A 20,546-nucleotide genomic window follows, 5' to 3' on the forward strand; every position below is an offset into this window, starting at 1 on the left:
TATATTATTACACACACGGTCGAACCTGTGTAAGACGGAATCTCAAAGAAGCCAGAAAAAATTTCTGTCTTAGCCAGGGGAATTTAGGGAGAGATGGAGGGGGATTTCAAAGGCCCAGCCGATGGGATCAAGGGTCGCTTGTCCAGTCGGTAAGCAGTGGTCAAACCTTCACCCCTCTCACTCAAGTGCTATCCTCTCTGATAATGCCTTGCGTCAGTCTTACTAAAGTAAATCCATCGCGACCAGTGCTTGCATTTCATAGGTCCACTGTTTGACCTGTTAAAAACAGAAACGTTTGAACATTTTCTTTGCTTCCACCCTTAGCCCCACCCATCTGTGTAACAAGCAGTCAACCAATGCCACCCCTTACTGCCATGTAACAACAATTCGAGGAAGTCTTTTCTCGGCTGGACGTAGGATCAGGACAGCAAGCATTGGTCAAACAGATTTCATATCTCTGGCCTCTGGTTACCCATGAAAGCTTCCGTGCCGGAGCGCCACTCGAGCTTTTACAGGCACTGATAAGATTTCCCACCAACATCACCCTGCCCATCTGCTCCGCTTGAGGCTCACATAGATGTGGTAATATCTACCCCCATTTTGCACCCATACTCCCCTTTCTCGCCTGGCAGCAGGGTGTAAAGTATAGAGCCGCCGGAACCAAATTGCGAGTTTTGTTTCATGTCAGGGCTGAGCAGGTAAAGCATTTTCCGTCTTAGACAGGCAAAACCCTCGTAAGCGAGCGGATTTTCCTTTCCCTTTCCACGTTGGACAGGTTTGCGTTATGTACAGGAAATTAAAGAGGAATTTTTCAAGGGGGGAGCGGGGAGATTCTGTTAAGACAGGTTTCCGTCTTACACAGGTTTCCATTAAGGCAGGTTTGACTGTATATATACATGTATACGAGGGGCTGAGATGAAAAACCCGCTATTTCCATTTTAGCACTTTTGAGAAAATCAGCTTTTTAAAAATCTGCTATATGTATGAACATGCCTAAAAAGGTTTATGTGTGGCTTTTATGAAGTAATTGTTGGGTTTTGCCGAAAACACTTTGTGCCTCTAATAGCCTGTCCCCGTAGAATTATGCAAATTTAGAAGGCCAAATTATGCACACAAAAAAGCAAAATTATGCCAAAATTATGCAAGTTGCCGTAACACCATTCGCGACATGTTTTGCACTTTTTCAACGCGAAGTTTCATGATTTTCATGTTTTATGTACAGAAAAATTGAAAGCAGAACATATCAGTATCAGTAGTTTGGAAAAGAAAACAATACACATCAGGAAAAAAATAAAATGCAACCAAAAATAATAATCTCTGTAACTTTCAGCTGTAGATCTAGATCTAGATCTAGATCTATAGAGGAAAGAAAAATGTAAAAAAGGACATCTGGACCTCGGATGCTGGCACATTACTGTCATTACTAAAACCAGGGACACCTGTCAAACATGAAACATCAGCAGACATGAGAACAACAACTTTTGATAGATTGAAAAATTGAACATGCTCAAGGAACAAAATCACAACCCATAACCAAGATCGTCTAACAAGGGAAATAACCAACTTTTCACTTTAATGAGAGTTATTACGGTGATTACGTCCCTTTAGTCACATGGCGAGGTGTTAACTGTTTTGTGGGGAAAAAAAAGGGAAAAAACGCGGATAATCCAAAATTAGGCCGCGCTGCGGGCGCACAATCGCATAATCCTACGGGGACAGAATAGCCAGTGACAACGTGCATTTATAAGCAAAAAATCTCGATTTAGCGGGTTTTGCATCTCACCCCCTCATATATATGTGAGGCAGCATGGTGAAATGAGGCGCTCGTCAAAATACAGAAATTGGAGAAACAGGCCTTTTTCCTCAAGTTTGGAAATTTTTATATAATTTTTATTTTTGGGCTCAACCTCTTTTATGTCCATATAAAAACATTTCCATGTGAATTTTACTGAAAAACATTGATTAATATTAAAGGCACAAAATATGCCATTTTTCCTGTTTTCAAGGCCTCTTTAGCTATTGGAGTTACCAAACGTTGGCAGCCATTTTCTTGCTAATTTCACCACTGAAACTAGGTGACCTCACTTCCTTCAATCGCAAATATCTTGAGTGCTATTCAAGATAGATGGATATTTATTTCATTGGAAGCAAGGCAAATAAATCAGCTTTCGGATGATACTAATAACTTAACCTGCCCAAAAATTGACGAGTGCCTGATTCCACTGCGCCGTGACACACACACACACTCACACACACACACACACACACACACACACACACACACACACACACACACACGTATATATATCATATATATATACACCCCACTATGTTCTATTTTCACTAAGCATAACATCCGAGTTTGAAAAACAAGGCTATGGCATCAGCACAGGAAATGACAAGTACAAGTATAGACCTCTATTTTGGTTATAATTAAAATTTTGTGATGCAAAATTGTTCACACTTGTACAAATGAAATAAACAGAAGCATTATTAATTAATCTATCAAATCTAAAGTGAAACTTACCCCATCACTGCACTACAGGTTATAGAACTCTGGACAGTTGTGTGCATTTCTTTCGTTTTGTGTTCAACTACAAAAAGTCAGAAGTAAAACAAGAAGGAAAATGTTTTTCTTTTGCTACATCTGCAGTGCAGCTCAAAGAAGCTAGGCCAGGTGCATATTTTATAGACAAATTGAAACATTTGATTCATTTCACAGTTTTCATAAGATTACATGTACATAAAGTATGTCTGATCTATTTCACAGTTTTCATAAGATTACATGTACATAAAGTATGTCTGATCTATTTATCCCTATCAGCTGATTGATGATATCTACCAAATGTTTCTGACCCGCTACAAACTGCACTGTTATGCATACCAGCACAAGGTGAACTGTGCAATCGATCTAATGTGAGTCATTGTGTTGTGCTGATGTGGGTAGGGATTTATTTTTCAAAAAATTACACCATGTGTATGAAATTTTATGCCTATTGCTCTAGGGTTAGTTTTGGCATTTCTGAATGGGCCTAAAATGGGTTGGTGTTAAAATATACAAAAAAGTCTGACAGTAGTCGTTGTTTTCATAGAGGAGGGAAAGGGGTTGGGGGGTCTCATTATTGACATGTTCTCAGTTACAAGGGGACTGTTCCTTCGAATGTTCATGCAGACAAAGAAGAGAAAGGAAAAATAACACTACTGCTTGTCACTGCAGAAATACATTGTTTCATTGGTATTTAATATATTGAGTATGTATAAGTGTGTATGATTTATATTCACAAGTTGTAGCTCCTTTAATAGTGCAACACATCACTCCACTACAAATGATTTCATTGATAGGGCATCGCAGCATGAGGCCCCTGTTTTTTTTTAGTTAAGATATTTTACATGTTTAAGGAAGTGGCCACCCATTGAAAAATGTGTCTTCTGCACTGCTTGGCACTGTCTCTGAGCCTGGATTCACTAACCTTTTGACCAGGGGTCTCAAACTCAAATAAATTAGAGGCCTCTGGAGGTTCTGTCTGGATGAACTTGAGCGGCATCGAGTATTCCACCAAAGAAAGGTTTCGAGTATAGAAAGAAAAAAGTACAACTGATGTAATCTGCACAATCTTTTTGTGGGTGGTTGGAGGGCGCCACTGGTATGTCATACTTCTTTACTTTACCTCTGTTGTTTCTGTATGTATGTCTTACTTTTTCCCAGGAGTAAATGACCTTGATTATGTCAGTTTGCTTCTCTTTACACTGATAAACAAACAAAACAAACTCAAAATCTTTGTCAGAAACTGTTCAGAACTAGAACTGTTTTAGAACATTAGCCTCTTTTACCTACTGCCTGCTGCCAGAGACCCGGAAACGCTTCCTCTTGTATAGGTTAGCCACATTGCCTTTTACAAGGAAGCAAGTGAGACTCAGTATGGCTTGAAGATGCTCAGCAGTAAATTTGGATCTGTACTTTGACTTATTAAAGTTCATTGTGGGAAAGAGTTGTTCATATAGATATGTGCCACCAAAAAGTCACTAGCTCCGAGAAGCTGGGGGACAATTCTCTAAAAAACTGACCAAGCTTATCTGCCTGTCTTTTCACCCTCCTAAACTTAACCTGCAAGTTCAGAATTGCACTGCAGGTCAGTTAGATCCATTTGAAGATCACAGGGGTATCTTTCTCATCGAAAAAGGGGTGAGCTTTACTCAATGTAGCTGCATTGTGTTGGATCAAAGCGTAATGGAAGTTGTAAAATATCTTTAAAAAACTTTTGATGCTATGGACCTGACATTTGCCGTCCATTGAAATCAGCTTTGTTGTATCCTGGATTTCAGCCTTCAAGGCCACTCCTGGAGGGCACAGCAGTGGTCAGCTTCCAGTATGCTTTTTCAGCTCTTATTGACTTCTCTTGTTTAGTTCTGAATATGTTCAAACTTTTGTCCAACAAGCTTATCTTTCATATTTGGAAATAGCAAAAATTCACAGGGAGCTAAGTTAGGACTGTAGGCTAGATGAGGCAAAAACTCAGATCTCTTTCTCTTGATTGGGCAGAGTTTGGTCTTTGCATTGTGGAGAGCCGTATTGTCATTATGGAGCCCTGTGTGAGAGGTTCCAATCTTTGGTCTCTGTTCAATAAAGACATTTTTTAACTGGGGCTGTACCTTTTTAGAAACACAATAAAATCATCTAAATCAATGCCAGGAGCAGACTGTGATAGTGATCATGTACCAGTCGTGTGTAAAATCCGGATACGACTAAAGAAACTCAAAAAGTCAAAGTATGAACATAAATTTGACATAGGTCTTTTAAAGACAAATCAAGAAATGAAAGAATGTTTCTCCATAGATGTAAGAAATAAATTTCAAGCTTTGGAAAACATTACTAAATCGGAAGAACTATGGAGGAAAATGAAAGACTCAATAATGGAAGCTGTGGAAGAAAATGTCCCCCCCCCCCCCCCCCCCCCCCCCTGAAAGCTAAAAAAGCAAATAAAAAATGGATGACCCAGGACATATTAAATGGAAGAGAGAAGAAAGGCAAAATCAAATGTAGAAAGGTACAACATCTTGAACAGGAAAATAAAGAAAAAATGCAACGAAGCAAAAGAAACATGGATAAACGATCAGTGTCAACAAATAGAGAAGAACCAAAACAAAGACAGCAAATACATGCATTCAAAAATCAAAGAAGTAAGTGGGATAAAAGGATGCTCAAATACAGGATGCATAAGATCAAAGGGAGGGGATATTTTAATGGACAAAGGGGATGTCTTAAACAGATGGTCAGAATACATAGAAGAACTTTTCAAAGATAATAGAGGAGAAAAACCGGTAATAAAAAAATGAAATAAATGGACCTCCAATACTGAAAGCAGAAGTACAAGCTGCCATTAGGAAAATGAAACAAGGAAAAGCCACAGGGCCAGATAATATTCCAGTTGAAGTGATTGTCGGGCTCGAAGAACTAGGCACTGAAATAACAACAAAGCTCCTAAATGCTATTTATGACAGCGGTGAGATCCCAGAAGATATGATGAAGTCAGTTTTTATAGCTTTACCTAAAACACCAGGTGCCACTGAGTGTGATATGCATAGAACAATTAGCCTTATGAGTCATTTTACAAAAATATTGTTGCGAGTAACAATGGGAAGATTGAGAAAAAGTGTAAGACCAGAGATATCTAAAACGCAATTCGGCTTTGTTCCTGACAAGGGCACCAGAAATGCTATATTCACTTTACAAATGTTAATGGAAAGATGTATTGAAGCACAGAAAGATCTGTATTTATGCTTCATAGATTATTCAAAGGCGTTCGATAAAGTTAGACATGATGAGCTATTTAAAATACTGGAAAAGCTAGACATAGATGGAAAAGATCTAAGAATTATCAGAAATTTGTACTGGGACCAAAACGCTGCTGTACGAATTAATGGAGAATACAGTGAATATAAGCAGATTAGGCGAGGAGTGAGGCAAGGATGTGTTATGTCACCAGACTTCTTTAATATGTACAGTGAAACAATCCTTAGAAACATAGAAGAATGTCCAGGCCTCAAAGTTAATGGAGAAAATATTAATAACATCAGGTATGCAGATGACACGGTTTTAATAGCAGGCTCCGAAAAGGACCTTCAAATGCTTCTAGATAATGTTGTAAAAGAAAGTGAACATAAAGGATTATTGTTGAATGTAAAGAAAACAGAATGCATGGTAATATCCAAAAAAGCAGCAAATCCTAGTTGTAATCTCATTAGCAAAGGTGAAAAGATCAAACAAGTCCAACAGTTTAAATATCTAGGATATATGATAACATCTGATGCCAAATCTTCCGCAGAAATAAAAAGGAGAACTGCAATGGCTAAGGCTAGTTTCAATAAAAATGAGCCCAATCCTGAAAAATAGAAACATATCAATGAACACCAAAATGAAAGTCCTGAAATGCTATGTTTGGTCAACCCTTCTATATGGCTGTGAATGCTGGACAATCAATAAAGACAGTGAAAATAAAATAGAGGCAACAGAAATGTGGTTTCTTAGGAGACTGCTATAAGTATCGTGGAAGGAAAAGAAATCAAATGAGGTAGTGCTTGATGAAGCCCACGTGGGACGCTCAATGTTAAAAACAATCAGGAAACGACAAATGCAGTTTTTGGGACACCTGAATAGACATAAGGGTCTTGAACATCTAGCTCTCACTGGCAAAATTGAGGGCAAGCGAGGCAGGGGTAGGCCCAGAACAACATACTTAGGGAACCTGAACAAATGGGTAACAGGGAAAAATCAGGGAAACATAGCTTTTCTGAGAGCATCCGAGCAAAGGAATGAATGGAAAATCATGATCGCCGATGTCTGTCGCAGATCTGGCACTGGATGATGATGTACCTTTTTGCGCATAGTAGAAATAAATCATAATAGTACATCATGAATAAGCTGAATGTGTAAGGACTGCCTCTTCAAGTTACGAAAGTAATTTTAGAGAGTTGTCTACCACTTCACTAAAACTCTGGTAACTTTACAGTCTGAGATGTAATAGATGGGCTGATCACTATTGGACCCAAAAGAGATGGGCTCATTTCTCGTGTAAGGAAGGCTACCTCACTGTGGCGTTCAGGTGACCTCAGATCTGTGCAATAGGTCAAGGGTTTTGTTTGAATGGGTGGGGATGGGGGAGTTTGCAACTTAACTTTTATCATTAAAATGTATAGAGATAACTTGGAGACCATTCAAAACTGCATGTTTCTTCTCAGGATGACTGATGCCCTTGTGGCTGCCAATGAAGAGTGTCTGGTTCGTGGCAAGAGGTGAGAAGAATTTTTTTCCATCTGTTACTTAATCATTTGTTGTATTTGTGAAACAGCAGAGTACTTCATGCTTGCCTAGGCATGGCTATGTTTTGATTCCTGTTATATGTGAGGTCTCCTTTTGTCCTAAAAAAAGAGGCAGCTGTACTTTGTCGGTCTACTTTTTCTACAAATTCTCAAGAGGCTTTTGGGGATCTTCTGTGTAATGGCCCTCTTTGCTGTAATGGTCTTTTTTTTGTTACATCATGTAATGTTCTTAACCCTATTACTGGCAAGTGTCGATGAGATCAGCACTTTCGTTGCCACCAGACTGCTACTGACGATTAAATTTTAATTGTCTGGGAATGCTTTGACCAAGTTATTGAGTCATAGAAAGCTCATCTCCTAAGGTCTGCCGCGACAATCTACAGAGTTCATTCAAAATGGCCGTGTTCTTAGAAAGAATGTACTGAATCGAATGACAGATCAAATCTTTTTTGTGTGTTTGTGGATGTTCAGCGGGATTTGATATGATATGAATTTTCATGTCGTCAAAGAATGCCCTTAACAATTAGTTTTTTTCACTACTATAAAAAAAATTATATTTATCCACTTTTAATATTTGACCTGAAACTATATTCTGCCGCTAGACAGACTTTGTATTTCTCTCTTTTTTTCAACTTTATGTTACCTTGAAGTAGCTCAGTAGACAATAGCCCTCTATCTCTCCATTTTGTTAAATGAAATATCAGCTTTCAGTGGTTATATGTCCGAACTGGAAAAGCTTTTCTTGGTAGCCTGATATATCTTTTGTGCCTTTTCCTGACTTTCCTCACATGTCTCTTTATGTTCAAAATTAAAGTTCTATTGAACTTGCGGACAAGCCAGAATTGTTCTATTTGATTGCATAAAATGTTTGTTTTGTAGTAACTTCACAGGATGTCGAGTTGTGTACTCAATGCAGACAAAATTAACATTTATTCGCAAGACTTTTATACATATGTGCGCACTAATACTAAAACAATAATATTCTAACCTAGAATACTTTGCACACTGGTGGCGTGCAACTAAGTTGCTACAGTTTGCATGTCTTGTACGATACCTAAAAAAACAGTATACGCATTCCTTTCAAAGCTTATAATAGTAATTTTCCATTTTTCTTCGAATGATGGTGTTTCTTTTGATGGTTTCAAAGTCTGTCTCTGTGATTCCAGTACTTGTAACATTATTCGACAGTGTTGATTTGACTTGGGGATAGAGATTTTGAATATGGTGGGGAAGAATAACAAAGTAAATCAGTACGTTTTATCACATGCCAGTTTTTCATGTCACACAGTCTGAAATGTGGTACACTTTTTTTTTAATGAAACAAACAGTATACCAAATTATGAAGAGATAAAGTTAATGTTATAAACATTTATTGTCATTGAATCCAGTGTTCAGATGTGCTTTTTTTCGGTTGTTGTTGACCACTGTTACAGAATGTCTGATTGTGTTGATGATATGGCCTGTTACATGCACCTCAATGATGGGATTCTGCACAAAATCTTGGATTCGGACTCAGACTCTGATAAAATGAAAAGGTCACGTGAAATTTTGCAGCGAATCTGGGAACGTGACCTTTATATTTGTGTGGGAGAGAGCAAGTCAATAGTGCCAAAGGGTCGAAAATGGGTAAGTTCTATTTACTTTTTCTTCTTGTGTGTTCCACAGCTAAATCTCAGTGCTGCCATTTGAATTGAAAACCTAGTACCTAATCAAATCATGTTTTGATTGAAATTAGAAACCATCTATTTGAGCTATTACTTTTATTTTATTTGAATTATCAAATGTCAATTATCTTCTTTTTTTTAATGTTTGTTAAAGATAGCGATATCTCTACCAATCATAGATACAAAGAAGTTAGAATGTTCGTGTAAATCAAATCTTAAGGAAAGTCTGTTTCACCAAGATTAGAATGTACAAGGTTTTTTTCATTCAATAACTGTATAGAAATCGAGTGTGTGCTCTCCAGGGGATATGTTACTGATTTGTATGCGTATGACCCAATTGTTTGCTCTTGTTGAAGGCCACATGTGACAGAAGGTCTTGAGAGGGAAAACGTACCGGTATTTAATAGTTATTTCTGGGACATGCAATTTAGTTAACTCACTTGAGCCTGAGCTATTCTTCCCCTAACAATCATTGAAGCCTAATAGTTTTGGGGTATATTGAATAGTTAACTACAAAAAGATTGTGGAATTTATCATAATTTTTTTTAATGCAACATAAGAAAGAAAGAAAGAACCTTACAAACAAAGGAAACTGCATCTAATGTGTCCCAAATAATATATTTTTAGAAATGGCAATGTCTGGTAGTTACACAATTTTTTGCTCCCAATTTGTTATAAAATCATTTTACGAAAAATAACTGTCCTGCATGGAATAAGCAACACCTAGTATTCGTATTACTTCTTCTATGTGTTACGGAACTTTTTCTGAGTATCACAGAAACAACATACAAGCAGTTAATTCTTACTTTTGAATGTTGAGTTTGGTGCGGAAGCATGAAATGGTGTCCCAGTAGGAGTAGGCCTACATGATGCATTTCACAAATGATTTGACAGTATCCTGTTGCTATAGTTCTGTCTGAAGTCCATACTGAAATACTACTGTCCTTTTCTCACCTTGTGTATTGTTACACCGGCAACTAATAGCTTTAGTGCTACTGTGCCCTCAACTAGAACTACTAGATTTGTCTTGCACTTGGACTAGACTTGGATGAAGAAGAAAGCTATTCTGATTCCTACTTTTACTTTCATCCAACTCCGACTCTAACTGTTTCATTGTCTGAACTGTACAGCCCTCTCCGTAGATCTAGCAGCTTCTTGTATGTTTTGTGGGACATAGAGGGAGCCTTAGACTTCTAGTTCCCTATCAGACCTTTTAAACACCCTAACATGTTTCATTCGTGTCTTTGAGAGGCTATCACCACTCTTAAAAATGACCGTGACTTTGTTTCTGTTCACAGAGCCTCTTTCACAATGCGGGGGTGACTGAATTAGTCTCTTACGACTCAAAAAGTGCAGTGTGTAACTTCACAAAATTTTTAACAAAATAAACAAATGGGTCAACTGCTGGCTTGCCACTTCCCATAGCTTTTAACTGAAAAAATATTGGAGATAACAGTCGATAAAGCGCATCCAGTAAATCCACAGCTTTCGGCCACCAGGCCGGTATCGCGTCCTGTAAATACACTGGTTTCAGCTCAAGTGAGTTAAAAGTCACTAAGATCTCTGTTTTTCTTGTAAAATCTTTTCAGAGACAGCTGATTTATGTTATCGTGTTTGGAAACAAGAAAAACCACTCAGCCTTTGCTTACCATGGCTTATGGGTTTGTTTTTGTTTTTTTAGTCACATTTATGCTCACTCTGTAACACCCTGATCTATCACACGGTGCCTGTGGATTTGGCTTCTCTCTTTAAGATACAGACAGACTGAGCAAAGGCCTGTTCTCATGAACATCAGACTTGAAGATAATGAGCAGTTTGTATAGATCTAGATGGTGGATTGTGTGTCTGTTGTATCTTACTTGTCAAGAAAAAATTACAAGCGTAGTCAATGTTCAGGGAAATGGGGAATGTACTCAAAATTAAGAAGTCAGGATAAAGTGAACTTTCGTTTCAAACCCTACTTACGGTGTAATGTATTGCTTTTTTTATGGGTAAAAATAGATTCTGTGAATTTGTCCTCAGGATGTGACAGTGATTAAAGAACAACTGCAAAAGATTTTGAGTGAAGGGATGAGCGTATCTGTTCCTTTGGCTGACTTTTGTGTTCAGGTAGGTATGGGGCTCAGATCTTGAATCATTTTAGGTAAGATAATTTTGTTCATTCCATTGGCTCTCGGTTGAATGTGTTTAGCATGGTGTCACTTTTTGCCTGATTCTGCGACTTTTAGTTGGCGTCACTCAGTTGCCCACCAGAGCTCCCGGGCTCAGGATCATTGGAGTTGATTAGCCCTGAAGTAACTTTGCCGGTGTCGGTTGAGAAGTTCTCATTTTTTTCAACTTTGGAGCGATATAAGTCCTTGCCCATCCCACACAGTACTGATGTACTAAAAGCTCAATGTTTTGAGATTTATTCTGCTTTGGAATGGTTAATTTCTGTGTCTAAGTTTTCATTCTAGACAAGTGTTTGTAGAGTACCCTGTTTATCCTATTTTTAGTAACATACTTATGAATAAATTATTGTTTATTCAGAAACAGCTTAATAGATCTCTCCAAAATCTGCGATAAACGGACAAAGGATATCATGTCTTTTGCCTTGAGAAATTTTTAATCTGCACAGGTAGTAATAATCAAGTTTTAACTCATTCGCTACGCCGAGCTGTGGGGGGGGCGGCGCGGCTAAAGTGCCGTCAGTACGCTAAGCCGCCCCCGGCGGCTCGAGAACCGACGTTCAATTTTAGCTTGGTTGCTGTTCCAATCACATATCCATGTTAAAATAAAGATCATAATATAAAGTTGACTTTCGGGTCAAGCGTTTCCACCGAAAATCGGAAGTTTTGATTCAGTTTTGAAACACGATTTCGAAGTTTATGCGACATTGTTTTATCGCGAAGCCCAAATTATAGCCCAGACACCAGTCTTAGTACTTTTACACAACAAAATTTATCATTATTTTGCTCACTAAAGAAGTGTAGGACTCTTCTTTATAATATTGATACTACTGGACTCAAATTGCCAGTGCACTGAAATTGAGAAATCAATATTTTTGAGTGCTAGATCTAGGCCTAAATCTAAGTAGTCAAAATATTTTTTTCTCCCCAAAATCACTGCTTTTTGGGGAATTTACTAAAAAAAAGTACCATCCAAGACATGTATAGGTTTATTCCAAATGCAATTCTGAATAATTCCATATAAGATACGAGTATTTTTTTCTGTTTGGGATCCTTTTTTCAAAATTATTATAAAATTGTTGTTTTTTTCAATATCGGAGGTTATGATCCAAATGTACAAATATTATGGAATGTATGTAAATAACTGCTCAATATTTTCCTGTTCTATATACAATTATGGTTATTTTGATGTATAATTTGACTAGGTACAAACATATATTTTGAGTTTCATCTGAGATTATAAATTTTTTGTTTTCAAATTTTATCCGCAGCCAATCACAATTGTGTTGCATAATCGCCTCTTACAGGAACCAAAGTTGAAAAATACTCAAATAAACAATACAAATGTATTCTACAAACCATACTGAAAATGTTGGTGTATAATATGTTTATATTTATTTGAATCTATGGCCCCCAAGACCTGTGAACTGCACACTAGTCATCATCTCATTTCGCCCTCCCGAAAAAAATTCGTCCGCAAGCCGAAAATAATACGTAGCGAATGAGTTAAGAGAAGAAAGATGCACATCTGCATTTTCTGACAAAGTGCACTTGGTGTCGGCTCTTGCTTTACCATTAAATACACAAGAGAAAGACACTTTGCGTTTGTACATGAACTATATAGTGTCTAGAACAGCCTGAATACAACTAAGAAAGATATGAGACCATGTAAAAACACCAAACTGTGTAAATACATGGGCAGAGGTAAACTTCTTGTATATGGAATATAAATAACTAGCTGGGTCCCCTTTCGATGAAAGGAATGATCGGTGCAGTAACATCAACTGAAAGTCATTGGCCTACTATATTTACACTCTTCTAGAATAGAGCAATAAATCTTGAGAGATGCAAAAAATTAGAAGGTCTAGATCTATACTCTCAAAACAAAATGCGCCTCGCGAAATATCACTTCCGGCACTTCCGCTGTGGAGGACAGCTACGCAGATTTGTTTCATTTCTCAGTGGAATAATCACAAAGGCCAAAGAAGAACGGGAACTTTTGTCAAATATATTTTTCCAAATTCAGGAAATGAATGAATCAAAAGTCGGGCTCCGTCATGGGGACCTATCCCAGGGCTGCCTAAATCTACCGATTTTTCTGGTAGTTACCGATTTTGGGCCCGTTCTACGGACATACCGATAAAGGGGTCAAAACTACCGGATTTGCGATGGGTGCTGCAAGTAGAAGAAGAAAAAGAAAAACACTTTGCCGTTTCCAATCTTCCCAGTTTTTGCGGAAATCCGTACTTTCGGACAGTTCTGTTTTTGCTGCATCATCATATCAACTCCATGCGTAAAAGAGAAAGAGAGAGAGATTAGCTTATATAAATCGCCGGGACCCGGGAATGCATCTGGAATTTGAGGAAATCTGTAAATTCCCCCGCAAAAAATGCACAAAGTCCTCGAAACAAAATCCAGAAGGGCCACTGAGCTCCTATTTTACCAGTCGTGTTTGTGATTACGTTGGCCTTCCCCGGTCCGAGAGTACATTTCACGCGAATAGCTGGCTATGGCGAATAAGTGGCTATGGCGGCAGACGCAAGTGTAGGTGTAATATCGAGACTCCATCAGGAAAATCAAAATCTACTTTCGCTTTCGTTACCGCCCAGAATAGTCTGATGATAGTTTGTTAACATTAGGTCTACAGTTATGACATGCAGTTTATGCATGAGAAACAGTGTCGCCATGCACATAAAATCAATATTCTCACTATGCTGTCTCATGAAGAAAAGAAAGAAAGAAAAAGAAAGGGACCGGTCAGTGAACCTGTGCGCTTTGGCATCGTGTGAGTACGGCCTCCGGTACGACATGAGTACGACGGGACTGGCGGTTGTTGGTGTCATCAAAGTTCATTCAAAGTAGGACTAGGAGCGTTACTGCACTTTGCAATTGGGTTTGGGGAGGGGGGGGTGTGCTTGACGGAATTCAGTCTTCGGCAGCAGGAGAAGGCCGCAGTGCAAGAAACTGATGCTAAAATGTAAACGATAAGTGGAAGTGGTGCTCTTAGGTTTTAACATTCGACAATGGAATGTGTAAATGAGGGAACCTTGGCTTGGTGATTGTATCTTCAAGATTGGTGTTCCCGGATTGGCCGTATTTGTCAATGATGCGATGACAAATTGAATAGTGGCAATGAAGACACATTTTCAACCCTTTGAAAGCTCTAGATTTCAATTTCTTTCGGGGCTTCACCCCAATTTCTTTCGGGGCTTCACCCCTGACCCCCTACTGGACCTTGCAGAGGGCCTATGCTTGAAGAAAAAAAAAAAAAAAAATCTTTTTTTAGATGTATTTGGACTTACTGGAGAATAAGATCTGAAACTAATTTTATCAACAGAGTGTGCATTTTGAAGGAAAAAAATCAATACTTAGTCCATCACTACATCTCACACTCTTAGGCCTTTCAGCTCCAGCTCTCAGTACACGCTCTCTTCTAATGTCTCTTTTTGCTCTGCCGTGAGCCTAACTATAACGGTTTTCTTTAAATAAGCTTTGTCTTGCATGCTATTCAACAACCCAATCGTGGTTTTGGCAGTTTATATTCTGGTCTCAACACAAGCCCAGATCAGGATTTATTTTGTATTTTTAGAGCAAAGCTAGATAAAATTGTCCGTCATACTAAGTCACACAGGATTTTTCAGTGCCCTATACTAATGTCGGAAAATGTGTTTTAATATAGTTTCTACTGGTATGGGCTAGGGGTTTTTAAGTCAGTTTGGCATTCACCCTGCACTCAATACCACATTCAATACTGAAAAATGGGTGCCTTGAACTTGAACAATAGTCCATAATGTTGAAAACAAAATTTCGCCTCATTTCATCAAGTTTTCAAAATATAATTATCCAAAAAATCACGAAAAACAAGCCCCGTTCGATGGTTACTATGTGTAACGGGGCAACAATCATCTTTTTATTTCCTTCTTTGTCTTTGTACTACCTGATTTTGGGCCAAAATACCTGAAAGTGACCTTGAATTTACCTGAAATGGGAACTTTGAGGCTGGCAGCCCTGCTATCTATCTTTTTGCAGGTACTTGCCAACTTTCAATTCTGTAGCTGTCGCAGTTTTCCTGGAAAAGTGACACATGTGTTTCCAAGTTGCCAAATATGTAATAGATGACAGCTAATACATTCGTTCTTAGTTTTCGTATCAGAAATGTACTCAGGCACTTATTAATGTGAAGAAATCAGTACGTGGTCAGTCTTTGCAAATGGTAATAGAAACTGAAAGAAAAGCTCGAAAAGTCTGGTACTGATTCAGCGTCACTGGAAAGCCAGAAATTATTCTGAAAACCCTGTTGCAACAAGTTACCCCCATTCTTCAGTCAATTTACAAATGTAGAGACTTAAGTTTTAAGAAAAGTAAGGCATTTCTTGAGTGTAACAGATACTGTATATATGTGAGGCAGCGTGGTGAAATCAGGCGCTCGTCAAAATGATGAAATTGTAGAAACTGGCACTTTTCCACCTGTTTTGCAATTTTTATTGAATTTTTGTTTTTAGGCTCAACACCTTTTCTGTCCATTTAAGAACACATTTCTATGTCGATTTCACTGAAAAAGTTGATTAGAGGCACAAAGAATGTAAGTTTTCCGTTTCCATGGACTCTCAAGCTATGGAAATAACCAAACTTTGGCGGCCATTTTCTCGCTAATTTTACCTCTGAAACCAGGCTGCCCCCACCTCTTTCAATCGCAAATATCTTGACTCGTATTCAAGATAAATGGATATTCTTTTCTTCCAAATCAAGACAAATGAACAAGCTTTAAGATGGTACCAATAACTCCACATGCCCAAAAAATTAACGAGCGCCCGATTCCCCCGCATCTTGACACTTATATATATGCATGACATTGTAGATGTATTTTGGCACTAGAATCGATTCATACATCTATGTAGAGAGACCACAGCGTAAATATATATGATAATTAATAGTCTGATACTCACGATTTTATTAGACACATAACATTGTGTGTGAAGGAATGGCATGTGTGAGGTCTCGAAATGATTCTTCGCCCATTGTGTGCAAGGTGGATTAAGGTGCAGAAATACAGCTTTCTATCTTCTTCGCAGATACACCCTTTTAGATACACCCTTTTGTGAGTACCTTCATCTATGTCATGTTTCTTTTTTAATGTTGCTTTTTTGTCATCCACTTTTGTAAAAAAAAATTCACAATTTAGCATTGCCAAGAAATTGCAGGATATTTTCTCCGTCGTTGTTCCCAGCAGAATTTTAAATTTTATAAAGGCCATTGGCCTTTATGGCGAGTTGTAAAGTGAATCTGATATTATTTAAAATTTTTATTGTTACTTAAAAGTTGTTTTAGATCACAAATGTATTTACACCGAATTTGAATATTTTAACTTTTTAGCATTTTAAAGTAAACTAGTTACCAGTCGTGAAGTGAACTTTCGCAGAGGTGAACAACTTGTGTTTCGCGCGCTCATATGACCTTAGCAGTTGCGAGCGCCGTAAAACCTTATACTACTAACTAACTAACAACTTCAGTGTGTTTAACGAAAAAACCAAATGAGTTACAATGTCCGTTCTTTTTTGAGTCGCAAGAGCAAAATTTCATACTTTGGGTGCATTGGATGATAAGTACAAGGATACTCCCAAAACTAAAAGTTGAAGAGTACCAAAAATTAAGTCAGCCCAGCCAGAGAAGCGACAGGGAGCTGACCTTTGTGATCCTGATGTGTTAAGGTGCCCCCCCCCCCCCCCCCCTCTCTCTCTCTCTCTCTCTCTCTCTCTCTCTTTCTCTCCCTCTCTCTTTCTCTCCCTCTCTTTCTCTCTCTCCCTCTCTCAAGACCATAATATGTTGAGCTGAACAGCACAAAATCTGACACTATACTTTGTTTTGTTTACAGTACTTACTAGATTTGACGATCATATAAGTAAGTATTAAACAACTTGCTTAAAGTTCGCTGATGAACCTATGATATGTGGTTCACAAATCCAGAGTTTACCTAGGTTTCCAAAGCACCAAGAGGAACGGATGGAAGGTTTTATGAAGAAAAAAGTTGTTGCCTTCTCTTTTAGGTGGCAAAGTGGAACTTTGGGATGAAAGAACGCAATCCAATCAAGACTCTCAAAGTGTACTGCAAGTCAGAACCAGACAAGGCAGTTGATGCCCCTGAGGTAAGTAACTACCTTATGAAATCTCCCTTAGTGTTGTGCTTAATCTGCCGTCGAAAGTAAGTGGTTTGTCAGAGGTATCACTGTTAGATCCTACTGTTTACTCCCCTCTTTTCTTTCTGTTTGTCAGTCTCATTTTATTCCCCTACACTAGTTTATCCTTACGTTACTTGAAATGTATCATTTAAAATGTTGGCTTTCTGTGGAAGTTTTTATATGACAGTCAATCTCATTGCTGATTTTTGTTGTTGTTTTGGTAACTGGTCAAGCTTTGTACCTGGTTTTTGTCCTTTCATCCAATGACATGAAAGGGTATGTGGGTTCTAATAGCATGTAATATCTTTGAGTGGCCTCACAAGGAGAGAGAATGATATCATCGAGTTCTGGGCAGCAGAAAAAGTGGTGGTCCACTGTCTAGTCTCATAAATTTTTGGCAGCTGGTATGTTCACGACATGTCGTGGGGAAAAAATGTAAGCGCATTTTCATGACCTGTCGGGGGAAAAAAAATTATGCGCATTTTCATGACCTGTCAAAGACATACCGGCTCTTACCGCAGAGGTCTAGATTTTCTAAGCAATTTTTTTTTCAGTAGATCTACATCTTGCTTCCGATTTTGGACTTGTTCTAACACCATTCCGATTAAGGTATCAAAACTACCAGATTTGTGATACGATATGTTCCGAGAGTGCTTCCAACTCCAACTTTCCCTTGAGAAACCCGTAACCTAGATTTACATCCCGAAATCTTTGAAAAGAGAGAGAGAAAGAGACAGACAGACAGACTGATGACAGACAGAGAGAGAAAAGAAGGGGGGGGGGCACGGTTGCTTTCTTATTTCTTGCTTTTCGGGCGGTAGCTCTAAAATCTCACCCTCGGCAGTAAGTTTTGGGCCTATTTGTGCGAACTCGACCATTGTCCCTCTGCGCAGCTCTGTCGGGAAAATAAAGGTGTTAATAAGTGAAGTTCTGCTCTGGTTTTGCCATTCCACAATCGAACGTGTAAAAAATGGTGGAAATTTAGAGTAGAATCTATAGGATTGGTGATCGTACCGTCAGGATTGATATTCCCGGATTTGTGTAACAGCCTACTGTAAGAGATGCGATGACAAATTGAATAATAGCCGCAATGAAAAATGCCGTTTTCGACCCTCAGAAAGTTTTAAAAAACCTTTGTTAAAGTAGAGACATGAACACAAACAGTACTGCCACTCCGCCGGGTAGTGTTTCGACTCGTCTTTGATTGTGTTGTTCTTGGTGGTGGCTGATTTCGAGGATTTTTTGCTGAAAACATACTTTGTACCGCAGTACTTCCGAAGTGTTAGATTGGAACCTACAGGGTAAAAGATCAAGGGGAAGACCTCGTGGAACCTGGAGAAGAGTACGGAAATGGATGTACAGAAAAGTGGAAAGACATGGAGTGACATCAAGCCACTTGCCCAGGATAGGGAAAGGTGGAGAGTGTTTGTTCGTGGCCTATATCCTGACCCGGAGGGTGGGAAAGGCAATGATGATGACTTCCGAAATTCTTCCTCAAACTCACGATACGCTTTAAAATTAAGAATTCGTCCCACTTCAAAGGGAAGGGGATTTGCATCCGCCATTCTTATCGAGAGAGAGAGAGAGAGAGACTGAGAGAGAAGGCATGGCCAAAGGGCAGAGAGTCTATAAATACACCTCTGGCATGACCCAGCTGTTTACTGATTCTTCCAAGGAGAAAAACAAGTCGAGAAAATGCGCGTAGATTTTTTTTCCACATGTCGTGAAAATACCGGCTGCCTGTATTTTTACAAGGGCATGTTTCTGTGGTTAATTTCTGTTGAGGTGTGAGGAAGAAATTCAGTGGTTTATATTCTATGTGTTAGTGACAAATCATGGACTGTCCTTCTCTTGTGGCTTGGTTATTGTCATTTTTTTCTGTGGTAGCCATATATGCTTGATCTGTGATGTCCATTGCGTTTTTGGCCCTTCCAGCTCATTTTGGTGTTCACTGTGGTGATTTATTTTGGTGTTGGAAGACAAGTTTGTGTTCCTGTCAAGTTTTTTGCAAATATGCCTGTTCTTTCAGTTCTTTGTGCGTTTGAGTGTTCTTGGACCCACTGCTTCTCCAGGTTGATGTCTTAGAAGTTAGAATGTCATTAGATGGTTTGAGTCTAACTTTATGTGTCAGTCGTTGACAGGTGTTCTGGTGTGATTTGCTCCTTCTTTCATTAAATTTGTCCTCCTTTTTTTGTGTTTGTTACTCTCTTGTAACGCCTCTAATCTTATGCACATATATAACCTCATTGTGTTGCAAGTGCTGTAAAAGTCTTACTAAAACTAAAACAAACTTTTACTTTACCGCATCTTTGTTCACATTTCACAGGGGTTTCACGAACTGATTCCCAGTCAATGAAGCTATCAGTACCAGTACTCTGGCAGTACTATGTTTTTGGTTTTCAAAGGATTATTGAGGGTGGATAAAAAATTAAGTGGACTGATGCTATTATATATGAAAATTACTGCAGCATAATTTACTCCTCACTGCTACCTTCAAAGTAGCCCCGTCCTGCACGTATCCAGTGATTCCAGCAGGTTTGTAAGCATTGGAAGCTTCTCTGTACCTCCTCCTTTGTGATAGCCTTGAGCACTCTGTCTCAGCTACTCAAATTTAATACATTTTGGCCTAATATCTTCAAAACAGAAGCCTTTCAAATGCATTTTCACTTTTGAGAAAAAATAAAATCACATGGAACCAAGAGTGGTGAGTATGGTCGATGAGACATCAGTTACTGCGTGACGGAGCCAGTCGTTTTGGTCAAATGTTCTCCCTCAAATGCCTCAACACTTGCACGTAATAGTTTTGATTGATTCTTTGTCATTGTGAAACTTATTCTTAGAGTGTAATGCCCTACCAATTGTTAAAGAAAACTACAAATAGTTACTAAACATTACTTCACACCTAGTAGGTGTTCTTTGAATGTGGCGAATCTACGTATTTCCTTTGTGTTGATTGTTGCTTTGTTTCTGGGTTGTAGAAGCTACAGCCAAGTTTCCTCACCTATAATAATTCTTTTAGGGAAGTTTTCGTCAAGTCTGTGATCAACGCAACGAACATATACTCCCATCTACTCAGTTGCTTTTGGTCTTCAATCAGCAAACGGGGACAAAAATTTTGCATCCTCTCTTTGCTTAACTGCGATGCTTGGAGTTTGACATAGCCACAAGAAATTCCCGCAGTGCTCATGACTTCATTAGCAGTTTGGCAACAATTATTTCAG

The 20,546-nt window shown here is 38.6% G+C and overlaps 1 protein-coding gene across 1 annotated transcript in view; it reads left to right on the forward strand.

The window, feature by feature from the left end:
- The window catches only part of LOC101863959 (deoxynucleoside triphosphate triphosphohydrolase SAMHD1), a gene marked incomplete at its 5' end in the record, with an annotated part of 47,344 nt that overhangs the window by 16,183 nt on the left and 10,615 nt on the right, over positions 1–20,546 (forward strand). The window contains 5 exon segments of the mRNA XM_005092593.3: positions 2,825–2,916; positions 7,237–7,290; positions 8,751–8,943; positions 11,004–11,090; positions 17,194–17,292. Of these exon segments, the coding sequence (XP_005092650.2) occupies positions 2,825–2,916; positions 7,237–7,290; positions 8,751–8,943; positions 11,004–11,090; positions 17,194–17,292 (525 nt within the window).

The sequence above is a fragment of the Aplysia californica genome, unplaced genomic scaffold (assembly GCF_000002075.1).
Source record: "Aplysia californica isolate F4 #8 unplaced genomic scaffold, AplCal3.0 scaffold00049, whole genome shotgun sequence".
In the NCBI taxonomy this organism is placed as follows: domain Eukaryota; kingdom Metazoa; phylum Mollusca; class Gastropoda; order Aplysiida; family Aplysiidae; genus Aplysia; species Aplysia californica.